General features: G+C 38.0%; 1 protein-coding gene across 8 annotated transcripts in view; it reads left to right on the forward strand.

Moving 5' to 3' along the window:
• The window catches only part of ANKRD28 (ankyrin repeat domain 28), a 234,980-nt gene that overhangs the window by 186,348 nt on the left and 35,530 nt on the right, over nucleotides 1-13,102 (forward strand). For all 8 annotated transcript variants that reach the window (XM_075922126.1, XM_075922123.1, XM_075922124.1 and 5 more), the window contains 4 exons: nucleotides 2,666-2,729; nucleotides 5,776-5,844; nucleotides 9,322-9,462; nucleotides 11,522-11,633. In XM_075922126.1, coding sequence (XP_075778241.1) covers nucleotides 2,666-2,729; nucleotides 5,776-5,844; nucleotides 9,322-9,462; nucleotides 11,522-11,633 — 386 coding nt within the window. The remainder of the gene's footprint in view (nucleotides 1-2,665; nucleotides 2,730-5,775; nucleotides 5,845-9,321; nucleotides 9,463-11,521; nucleotides 11,634-13,102) is intronic.

Genomic DNA, 13,102 nt, shown 5'->3' on the forward strand with positions numbered 1-13,102 from the left:
GGTGGGGATGGGGAGTGTGAGATTTAAAGGTGCCATGATTTTTGGGGAGGGGGAAGGGTGCTTTTTTTGTTCATCTACATTTGGACATCCCCCCTCTTTTTATTAATGCAGAATTTGGTTTAACAATTACAACATAATTAACATAAAAATTATCCAACTAAATTAAGTTTCTATCAGATTTACCCAATTCATATTTAATATGAAAATAGCAAATTCACATGGTAAGGTGAAAGAGTAATTGCTGAATAATTTAATTAATACCTTTTACATGTAAAATTACCTTTTTTATCTTAGGATTCATATATTAAATATGATTTTTTTTGTATTCTTTAATGTACAAATAGAAAATAAGCCTTGAAAAATTGGCACCCACCACTCTCTTCTGAAAATATGAATGTGCTATTGGCCACAAAAAGGTTGAGGACCACTGATCTAAAGCATCAGTCATGGTTGTTTGAACATTTAAAAAGTATATATGCAGCACTCAGTTGGAGAAGATTGGACACCCATATGCTAGAAGCTTCTTTTAATAAGTTCATGTTGGTGAAGACTGTTATCTTTGACTAGTGTATTATTTTGGGGTGGGGTTTAAATTAGTTTATTCATATATTAAGAACCCCTCTGGAATCTAAATTGTATCACCAGAGTGATACAAACCTTTGCAAAGCCTCTTGTCCCTATATGATGACCATTATGGAGATAGTGGTGTCAGGTAAGGCATTAGTGTGAGGTGATGGATTGTTCAGTGGGTGAGCAGAACTGAGAAATACTTTGTACTTTGAAGCCTCCTAGAGTGTTAATTGGAGGAAGAATGCCAAATAGGGGCAGTGAAGAGGCAGCCCATATTAATAGTCTAAGGGCCACTTCTCAAATCAAATCACTGATTAGTTTTATGTGCCCTCTCCATGGGAGAGGAAATGAAGATGGGACATGTAAGAAGAAGCATAGTGTGGGGGAAAATATGGGGAGAACTGAAATTCATCCTTGTGTAGTTCGCTAATTCTGGTCACTGAAAAAAACAAACCAAAAAAATCCCTTCCATCCCAGGTAGGAAAAACTGGAATTATGGTTGTAAACATTTGTCAGTTACTTGAAAGGGAAACTTAAAACTACAGCTATAAATATACAGGTTGAACCTCTTTGCTCCGGCACTCTCTGCTCTGGTAAAATCTGTGGTCCAGCATGATTTTAGTTCACCAGATGTCCACTTAACAAGGATGTGGCCAAATTTCCCACAGCCCCATAAAGTTTTACAACCACCAGTCCTGGCTCTCACTATTCTGTACTGTTATTTAGCTCTAATTTATGCCTAACTCTCTTCTATGAGCCTAGTAAGCAGTGAACATGTTGGTAATGCTGATAGGCAATATTGACCTCCCGTAGTCTGGCAAATTCTCTGGTTCAGCACTAGTTAGGACCCAAGGGGGTGCCGGATTAGAGAGGTTCAATCTGTAACTTGGAAGTTGTTTTGAACTAAGACTTGAATTTTAAATAATGATTAAGTCTGGACTTGTACTGATTTTTATGGCGCCAGTCCCAGTTCTTTAGCTTACATTAAAGAAGCCCCTAAATTGCTATAGCATATGCCAACTAATTATGTACCTTTCCTACTTCAGGTGAGCCCTCTAAGATTGTGTTGTGGGAGATTCCCACTCTGTTCCTCTACTATATTAACATTATCATTCAGGAATTACCTCTTTAAATCCCATATTCCCACTCAGCGTAGCATGCTTGAAATAATGTAGAAAGCACTTCTTTTTGACTCTTTGGCTGGGTCTCTTCTCCCCTCACCCTCCTTTTTCTTTTCATTAACTGCATAGAAACGTAAAGAAAATAAGAGGTGTTTGCCGTAGTGAGCTAAAACCAACCTATCCACATAAGTAAGGTAGACAAGTTAGATGATCATTCATCAATTCACAAGTAAAGTTGTATGTTTTAAGGATTAGAAGTCTCTTAGTTATTTCTAACAGCAGTGATATAGGAATAGAGGTAAGGTTCTTGGTGACTTGCTTGTCCATCTCCCTACTTTCAAATATTTGAGTTCAAATTTAATATTTAATAACACTTAAATTTCCAGGATTCCTGTAACCTTTTTTTTGTGTGTGTGAAAACTACCCCATTCTCTAAAGGGCTTTTTCCTTTTAATAACTGGTGTTTACAACCTTCACTCCTTCTTAACAAACTTCTTTGCCTGGGAATAGAGAACTAAACTGTAGGATAAAATAATGTGGTAGTTTCTGGATTTAATAATCCTCCCTTTCCTTTAAAAGATTGGTATGCAGAACACTGAATGTTAAGGTGAGTTGTACTAGCTTATACTTTAAATGTTACTATTGCATTTTTCTGTAAAAGTTTCAGTATCAGATATAAAAATGCTGATATTTTTAACAAAAGGTATAAACAAGGATACTCCTATCAGAAATTGTTTTTAGCCTTAGAGACATTAGACAAAATGTTACCTTTGTCTTTTTTAACAGATACATGTTTTTTGAAATACTGCAAACAACATGGCTGTATTTCAGATGGAATATATTTTTGTTTCAACATTTACTCTTGTAAATAACAAACTTATTTCATGGCATTACAGCTTAATTACTGATGGGCAATTTGTTGAAAGAGCTAGATCAAATATATAGTTTCATAAAATACTAACTTATTTTTGTAGGTTTTGATATAGATACCCCAGATGATTTTGGCAGGACCTGCCTTCATGCAGCTGCAGCTGGAGGGTAGGTAGCTCTGCCTTCATTTTATTTTTTTATTAATTCGCTGATTCTGACAGCATTTTCCTCCTTTTTGTTTCCCAAAGAGCTTTGTAAGAATATAATTTAGAGGTGGGTTTCTTTCTACAAGCCTTAAAAAAATGTAAACTGTAACTTCTACTCAGTCATCGGTCTTTGATTGTAATGACCAAAATAATCAGTATTATCTCAGATCCAGGATTGGCTCAGAATGGATTAATTTCACTTGCATGTTTTACTGCCTTTAGAAAGTACATATGGTTATTTAGGATTATTACTTACCAGAGCTGAATGTTAGGAGCACCTGGGAGACACATGGTAAAAGGAAGGGATATGGTTCCACCTGCTTTCTTCACTTATTTCGCTTTCCACCAATTTTTTCACAGTGAGACATCAGAGCAGTAATTCTGGGAAGCCTTTTGAAATAGGCTGTGCATAGTTGGGGGAGGGTTCCCTTCTGCCTTTTCCCATGCACAATTATATATGAGCTGGTTACAACCTTTCTTCTGTGGGTATGTGTAGTATGTTCTGATTATGTTTATAAACACTTGGAGAGATTAGATGACTTTTTTCATCGAATGCGGGATGGTAACTTTATTTTTGATTATTCGCTAAGAAAAATGTTTTATCTATTTTCATCAATGTGAGAAAAGCAGAAGATAGCATGAATGTACACACAGACAGTAAGAGCATAGGAAACCTGTATGTTTAGCATATCCCAGCACATCGGATTGTCAAACTAAATTTTGCATACAGTGCCCAAATTGGGGAGTTTAGTTAACCAGAAGCAAAGAAATGTTGATAAACAGTGCTTATGGATAGATTGCTTAGGTTACAGTCTCTTTGAGCCCCAGAAGCGCAAGAAAGGTAAACTCCTAATAGAGGGGGAAAGACTGAGATAAGAGACCTAGTCTGTCTCTAGTGGCCTTTCTGGACATGGAGGTAAAGATTTTTATCTTCCCTTTTCCCTCTGCTATGCGAATGATGAGAGTGGCTCAATTAGACTCTGGCTTGCCCCTAAAGTAAAGGAGTTAGACTGAGAGCTGTACTGAGCCACTGAAGCGAGCAATTAGACCAAGAGTTCCTGTTTTCCTCAAATGGGGAAAGAGAATATTTCAATTTACAGCTACCCAGAAGTGCAGGACCCACTGTGTGAAATGAGCTTTGTCTCATTGGGCTTCTTAAGACGTGCATATAAACATAGGCCGTGAAACTGCAGACACTTCATACATGTGACTAAAGCACAATATTAAATCCGTTGACTTTCAGAGGCCAATAAAAAAAATAAATCCAAGCATATGCACAAGCACTGGAAGGAGCAGAATGAAATTAGTGTACAGAGTAGCTATTCAATATTGCCTAGAAAAATTGGGCAGTATATTGTACATGCTCAAGTGCACACAGCTTTCAAGAAATCATATGGCCAATGCCGCAAAGTAATACTAGCGGGCTGCACCCTGTGCTTGGTACGCTTGCCAACCCCCCTCTCTCTGGCCGCTTTCACTTTTGCGGCCTGAGAGCATGATGACATCATTCTGTCGCCTGGCGGGAAAAACTTGTTTATATCGAGAGACAATAAACCCAATAATACTCTAGTTTTGTTTTGTTTACTGGTAGAGCCCTGCAGATTGTAGGGTATCTGCTTTATAACTGTGGGTGCGGACATCCATGGACCTTTCTTATGGATTGTGGGAGGATGCAGATCCAAATTTTATATCTAAAGCCCAGTAAATTATTGCCCCAGATCATTACTGTAGATTGTAGATCAGATGTGGATGCACCTTTTTTATTTCACGTAGGGCTCTATTTACTAGTATAAAATACTATCCTTGGAATAAAAATTACTCGCTTGTGATGTGATCTCATTGTTATCCTTACTTTTAGGCATCATATGATAGTCTTAGTACTTTTCCTGTTTCTCTGAACAATATTTCCAGCTATTGCAATAAATAGCTTTTTTAAAATAGTGTTTTTCATGGCATTTACTAATTGGCTTTAAAACAAGTAAACAAAACATTTATCAGTAAAACTTGCCACAGATTGTATGTTGGCAAAAACCCCTTAGCATGCATAATATTTTCTGTTAAGTTTCCATCAAATTAGAAATGCATGTACTACTTCAGGATAATGCTTTTGTTGATTTCAAAAGGCATGCTACATAAACAGGAAAATTCCCACATTTGGACCAAGGTCAGTTTATGGTCCTTAATATTTTTTTAAAGTTGTCAAAGTCTGTTTCTGGTGGTGTTTTACATGTAAAATATAGTTTGATTCATTGTAGTATCGTATGATAAATAGGGTCCTAACAAATTCATGGTCCATTTTGGCCATTTTCAGAGTCATAGGATTTTTTAAATTGTAAATTTCATGGTTTCATTTATTTAAATCTGAAATTTCAGTTTTGTAATTGTAGGGATCCTGACTCTAAAAGGAGCTGTGGGGCAGTTGCAAGTTTATTGTAGGAGAGCTTACAGTACTGCTACCCTTTCCTCCTTGCTGCTGCTGGCAGCAATGCTGTCTTCAGAGCTGCACAGCTAGAAAGGATTGGCTGCTGGCTGGGAGTACAGCTCTGAAGGCAAAGAGCTACCACCAAGCAGGAGTGCAGAAGTAAGAATGGCGTAATGGTATTGTCACTTTTACTTCTGTGCTGCTGTCTGCAAAGCTGGGCCATCAGTCAGTAGCCACCACTCTCCAGCTGCCTTGCTCTGAAGGCAACACGGAAGTAAGAGTGGCAATACCAAAATTACCCCCCCCCCCCAAATATTATTACAACTCACCTGCAACTTCCTTTTGAGTCAGGACTCCCAGTTTGAGTAATGCTGGCCTCATGAAATCTGAATAGGGTAAAAACACATAAAAGACCAGATTTCATGAGGGGAGACCAGATTTCATATTCCATGACGCATTTTTCATGGCCATGAATTTTATAGGGCCCTAATGATAAATGACTGTGCAGCAGTTCTGATATTTTAGAAAGGGCACTGTATGCTTGAACATAATTTAATTTGCAATCAATATTGCATTAATTTAATAGGAATTTGGAGTGCCTAAATCTTCTGCTCAACACTGGTGCAGATTTCAACAAAAAGGACAAATTTGGGAGGTAGGACATGACATTCTAAGTTTGTGGTTTTTAGAATTTTATTGAAACATGCACATAAGTTGCACAATATTTCTGTGTGAAGGAGCCAGTATTCTATCACAATATATTGCTTTTGGAATGATTTTATTCATAATACATTGATGGGGCCCCATACATGTGCTACAATCAATTTAGTCTTAATATCTTATTGCAAGTTTATAATTATAAAAAGTCACAAGATGTTTGATTTTTTTACATTCTGTTAGATGGTGGTTTCTGTGTATTTGTTTTTTCTTTTAAATTGTCAAATTTATCCCACTTGATGTTGTAATCTTATTAAAGATGTTTTCAGTGTCAGTTGAATTCTGATGGGGAAGTGACACTCAGCCTGTGGATTTACTGGCATCTCGTCATTAGCCCACCTATCGAGGTTATAAATGCTCTTCATCAGCTGTTCACTTTGCCACTTCAGAACATTTTTCAGTCTTCTGTATTTTTAATATAAAATCTAAATTCTTTTACAATAACTTTCCTGTTTACTAGCACCGTTATTTATTACTCCTTCATATAGCTTTCTCTCTCTTACTTCCTCTCTGGACTTTCTTCAAGTAACCAGCTGTTATTTCTAGCCCCAAATTGTTATTTAAATGCAGACAGCGTGATTAGTACTTGTCAACATCATCAACCACCATGGGCTCAATGCCTATTGGTGTCCGATGCCCCTCTCACTATTTCCTTCCATCTTTCCCTGTCCAGTGCAGAGTGGCTTAGTTTCTGTAGACTAGCTCCACACCAATCTACTATATCATCAATCTTTTCTCTGTGGAGTCTGCCTCTCCTATTCAGACCATCCATTATGCCGAATACTAGGGTCTTAACTTTTTGCTTGTTGTTCATTCTGCAGATATGCCCGAATAGCTGTAACTTCCATTGTATCTGCAGTAGATTCTCTTGCAGCTGTTTCTTCCTATATAATTCCTCATTGGTGACCTTCTGCATCAATCCTATTCTCAGGGTCTTTCTTTAACGCCAATATCCTTCTTTTCAAATCTTTCGTTATCCATGTCTCTCATCCGTACAACATGCTGCTAAATTCACACGTTTTCAAGATGCTCAGCTTCGTTCCTAAGCTAATTGCTTTACTTTTCCAGATCTTACCCATCGCCTTCAAACTCACTCTTGCTTTCGCTATTCTAGTTGCTATTTCCTTCTTACAGTCTAGATCAGGCATGTCCAAAGTCCGGCCCGCGGGCCAATTGCGGCCCGTGTTCCGGTTTAATACGGCCCCACAGGTAATTTGGCAATATCTATCTTTTATGGCCCCCAATGAATCCATATGTATTGAGATGAATACATTGTAAAATCTCAGTTAATGTCAGTTGGTCTAAATCAGTTATAAATATATTTGGACACGACATGTATACTTGGTGTTATGTTCCTGTTCATATTTTTTTAACTTAAAAGTTGACCTTTATTACCAATAATATGTAATGTACTTTACAATGTTCCTGACATATTTCAGCTTCCTGGATTTTTTTTTCATCTGGCCTTCAGATATGAAAGGCAGAGTGATTAAACACCTGTTTAGATTTGTCATCCATGTGACAAAATGAAAAGTATGCCGTTTGCACTAAACTTTGCATAAAATAGTTAATTTGCATTTAATTTTAATGGTTCAAAGAATGTCAGGCAAAATGGTCGGCCCTCACGCATGTTCACTTCATCAAATCTGGCCCTCTTTGAAAAAAGTTTGGACACCCCTGGTCTAGATCATACGTCATGTTGCTACCCAAATACGTTAACTTCTCTACATTCTCTAGTTTGATCCCATCTACACTGATCTTCCTATTTCCTTATCTCCAAATAGCATTGTCTTCGTTTTATCGATATTCATAATCAGTCCATACCGCTTCCATTCCTCAGTTAGCACCTGCACCATTCTCGCTAGCTTCTCTTCATCTTCCACGATAACTATATCATCCGCGAACCTCAAGTAATTAATTCTCATCCCGTGTACCGATATCCTTTCTACCTCTTCCTTGATCTTGTCCATCTTATGCAAAAGACTAATTGAAGACCAATAAAGAGATTACATTCGGAAAGACAGACAAGAAGAGAGGTGCTTAAAAAAACTAGAGGCAAAAATTTATAATTTTAAAATATTCTTCATAGCATCAGTGGTTTAAAATATTCTTCATAGCATAGATCCCTCAGTCCTTGGTTGATTGACAAGTGTAGGACTCTTGCAGAGGTATCTGACTGTTAATCATGTATGATTTTGAAGTCCTATTTGCACCTTTGGCTAAGGATAAAAAAGTTAATTTTAGTGGCTTTTCTTGTGCAAGTGGCACTTAATTTTTTGTTGGTCTGCTGATTATATTTGGACCAGGAATTAGATTAGTTGAGTCCTTATTTATTATTGAGAAATGAAGAAAAGATCTGTAGGGTAAGGGATAAATGGTAGAGAGAAAATAAAAGAACAGAGTAGAGTAGTAACTTTAAAAAGCCATGGTGTAGAGCAAAACTTTCAAAGCTACTAAGTCATTTTTGAAAATGAAACTGAGGGCATGTCTAAACTGCCCTGAAATTTGGTCTGAAAAGTAGTGATGTGCACTTCCTTTGCAAGTGCTGCTTTGTATTTTCCCCCATGTGGATACTGGAGGCATGAACTTTAAGATCCAGAGTTGCTGCTCTTTGTAGAAGACTATATAAGTGCAAACTTAGAACCTTGAAATTCTTGTCCGTATGGGGAACTGTGGAGCTTGCTGCTATTCTCAATCCTTCTGTCTCAATTATGGGGCAGTATAAACGTGCCGTTAGCCGATTCAGTCACTTAGGTGCTTTTGAAAATTGTACCCTAAGTTATTGACTTTACAAAACTGTTTATATACTATATATGTTTTGTAAGAGGTTTCCCCCAAGGGTGAATAATTAATCAGCATTATATTTTCACATGAAAATCATATTTCAAGTTTTTTTTAAAATCAAATGCATTTTTGGCACATTAAGATAGGATAAACAAATAGACACATTAGACTTCAGTTCTGTCCTCAAAACCCTCCTGAGAATTCCACACGGAACTATTTTAGACTTTCTGCAGGAAGGGTTAAATTTCACCACAAATGGACAGTTAAATTTTGTTCTGGTCATCCTTGTTGGCTTTGCACTAGGGATGATTAGATTTGTTCATGTTTTGTCAGTGAATAGCCTAAAATTCAGTTGTTTGAATGGTTCAGTAATTCTTTCATTTTCCTGTGCATATACATACACATCTTATCACACGCATATATTGTGTCCATGTCCATGTATTGGCTGACAAATATGTACCTTTGATTGCTATTATATTTTAAATTATATTTTTCTGAGCCATGTAATATTTACATGTTGAAAATGAATTATTCAGCCAATAATATAAACATTTTTAAAAATTGATTTTATTTTACATTTTTTCATTAATCTGTTGTATGTCTATCTCTTGTATTTAAAATTATACTAAAGAACACCACTTCATTATGCTGCTGCCAATTGTAATTACCAGTGCCTGTTTGCCCTTGTGGGATCTGGAGCTAGTGTGAATGACCTTGATGAGAGGGGTTGTACACCATTGCACTATGCAGCTGCATCAGACACAGATGGCAAGTAAGTGTCATGTTTCGTATGACAGTGTGAGACTTCTGAGCGCTGTGCTTTGTGTACTTTCTGTAATCACATATGCTAAATGTAATTTTTATATTTCTTTAAAGATGACTAAATGGAATGTGATTGTTGGGCCATTCGTAATATAAGAAATACTTTGGTCAAAACAGCAAGGTGTATTGTAATCTTTTTCAATGTTAATGTTGAAGTCTCAATTGGCTATGCACTGTGGATTAAGTTCCTGCTTTTATCTCTGTGCAAAGTATATTTGATCTGGGTCTTGGCTTCCTATGAGACTTCCTGATAGCTATACTAGTGGAGACATTTTTCTAAAAATTCCCATATTAAAGCTTTAGAGAACTGGAGGCAACATGTTTTAGGTGGTAGTTCCTTGGCTCTGCCATTTGTTTCCCTTGGTAGATCACCAGATTAAGATCCATATGAGATCTTTGATCTGTAATAGGCTGAATGTAAAATATTTAAATACAAAAACATTTTAACATTTATAGGTGAAGATTGCTTTATGATTTTTGTCATCTTGTAATTGGAAAAAGGATTCTCTTGTTAGAGCTGCCAATTTTTGTTAAGTTTGGGTCATGGTGGGTTTTTTATTCACAGAATGTGCTCAGAGGCTTTTTTATATTATATCAGAACTGAAGAGACTGCCCTTGTTCTGGGATTGTACGTGCAGCAGTGTTCTGCATAATACTTACAGGCCCAAGGCATAACATGTAGAAATAGCAAACAGAGAAAGGGAATGGTAACAATGAGAGGCGTACGTGATGATACAGAATAGTTGTGCATAAATTGGGCTTTTTTTGAAGTATAAATAAAGAGTAGATGTTATTAATAATTACTGTGGTCCATTTGATAAGAACTATAATTATATGTACCCTTTCATGTAAAGTCTAGGTTTTTTTGATTGTTTGCTACTTCTCTGTTAGGTATGTAATCCCACTTCCTGCTGGCATTTGTTGAGTATTTACTTCAATAATCACTTGGAGTGATTTAAATTTCACAATTGCTTTCAAAAGACATCAGTGCCTCAGCAGCAGAATGAGTCCTCAGTTTACTCTGCCTCCAGTCTTGCAGAGGCCAGAGGATGAATTATGATGATAGTATTTCAGGACTTTGGAAAATAAGTATGATTTTAAAAATCTCAGAAATATTATTATCCTGGTCAACAAACAATTGGCTCTCTCAGGAATCCCCCTAACATCCACATCCCTGGAGATTAATACAAAGAATTCATTTAGTTTCTCCACATTGACTTTATTGTTTTTGAGTGCTCCTTTAGCATCTCTATCATCCATTAGCCCCACTGGTTGTTTAGTACGTTTCCTGCTTCTGATGTACTTTTAAAAATTGCTATTACTTTTTGAAGTTTTGGCTAGCAGTTCTTCAAATTCCTTTTGGGCCTTCCTAAATATATTTTTACACTTCATTTGACAGAGTTTATGTTCCTTTCTGTTTTCATCATTAGGATATAACTTCCACTTTTAAAACAGTGCCTTTTTAATTTCACTGCTTCTTTTACTTGGTTGTTATGGTGGCACTTTTTTGGTTCTCTTGCTGTGTTTTTTAATTTGGGCTTTACATTTAAGTTGAGTTTCTATTATGATGTCTTTGAAATGTTTCCAGGCAGCTTTGCAGGGATTTGAATTTTGGCACTGTACTTTCTAATTCCTGTTTTAATTAACCTCTACTTTGTTGTAATTCCCCTTTCTGAAATTAAATGCCATCAGTGTTGGGCTGCTGTGATTTTTTTTCCATCACAGGCATGTTAAATTTAATTATCTTATGGTCGCTATTTCCAAGTGGTCCAGTCATAGTCACCATTTGGACCAGATGCTGTGCTTCTGATGCTGCTTTTTGTTATACTGAGTACTGAGATACATGGACTACTGATTTAATAAAGTGTAGCAATGTGTCGCTCTTATTTGTTGTATATAATAAATTTGGATATTTTTATTTTTTGCATTTTCAAGGCAAATACTAGTTTACTAGTGAAATGCTGAATTTTAACATTAATAATATCACTGTTGTTTGTCACTTCACACAGGTGCCTGGAATACTTACTAAGAAATGATGCAAATCCAGGGATCCGAGACAAGCAAGGATACAATGCAGTTCATTATTCTGCTGCTTATGGTCATCGTTTGTGTCTTGAACTGGTAAAAAAAAAAAAAAGTCAACTTACTGTGAAATGCTTACTTGCTGAGTTCTTCTATGTTAAGCTGCTAGCCTGCAATTTAAGTCCCAGATTTAATTTCCTACTCCGTGCAATCTTCCAATATATTGCAGAAGTCAGTGAGTCTTTTGTCTCTTCCCCAACTGTAAAGTGGGGATAATAGTCCTTTTTTCATCTCACAGAACAATTGTTAGGATAAAAACATTAAAGATTATAGTCTGAGAGAGATAGTCATGGTAGTCTGTTTCAGCAAAAACGACTGAAAATATGCAACTTAATATTATCGACAAATGACATAATGAAAAATAGCATAAGTGAAACATTGTACTCTCATTTTATTTAATGGGACTTCTGCTGCTGTATGTTTTCACACATTTCTTTGAAGTTTATATCATAACTAGCTAAATCAAGCTACATGCACTCTTTCAGGCTGTCTTCTCTCAGTTTTATGGCAGAGGGCTGGAGATGTGGGAGTGCAGGAGTCTGGGCTGGGGTATATCATGGGTTCAGGGCACAGGGTTGGAGGCTGTGGGGGTACAGGAGTGTTATGGCAGGGGGCTGCGTATGAGGGGCTCGGGGATTTAGGTGTATGATGAGCTCAGGATTGGGAAGGGGTGTTGCAGGAATGTTACGATGCTGCGGCAAGATAGGGTCTGGGCCCCAATTGGGGGCTTCTTGGCCAAGCTTCGTTTTTAAATAAAGTAAAATATCACGTCCAACACAAAAGGTTTCAACTTTGTCTTTATGGCAGTGATGGGAAACCTCAGTCAGAGACCACACAAGTGAGAGGCAAAAAAAAACCCCATCCCTCACTGATGTGGCCCCCAACTGAAACACCTCCCCTGGTGCTCCAGCCCCATGGTGGGAAGAGGGGCAGAAAGAACCGAGGTTCAAGGCCTCAGGCCAGATATACTTTTAAAGGGTTCCAGGATTAGTGGATTTTGTACCCTCCCTGAGGCTCTGGGGTCAGGCCAAAAATATGGGGTTAAGGGTGTGGGACAGAGCTACCAGTGAGTGGGATAGGTAGGGGATGTGGGATTTGGGCAGGAGGTGGGGTACAGCAGGGAGTGAAGGTGTGAGTTCTGGATGGGAGGTAGGTAGGGTGCAGGAGCAGGCTGGGAGTAGGTTGTCTAGCCAGAGGGGGAGAGGCAAGACCAGGCTAGAGGTATGTGTGTGGCTGAGGGCAGGAGTGGGCTGGAGGCAGGGTGTCTGGCCACAGGGGAGGGTGCAGGAGCAGGCTGGGGGCAGGGTGTCTGGCCGGGTGGGGGAGGGTCTGACCAGGGGGAGCAAGCTAGAAGTGCGGAGTCTTAGTGGAGGAGGAGGTGCATGAGGGGGTTCGGGCTGCCAGGTCTGGGCATGAGGAGCTGGGGCAGTTACTTGTTTTTTTGCATCGTGTACCACTCCCAGGCACTGAAGGCTTTCCCTGCTGCTCCAATGGGAGCAGCGGGGAAA

The sequence above is a fragment of the Pelodiscus sinensis genome, chromosome 2 (genome assembly GCF_049634645.1).
Source record: "Pelodiscus sinensis isolate JC-2024 chromosome 2, ASM4963464v1, whole genome shotgun sequence".
NCBI classification, from domain to species: Eukaryota; Metazoa; Chordata; order Testudines; family Trionychidae; genus Pelodiscus; species Pelodiscus sinensis.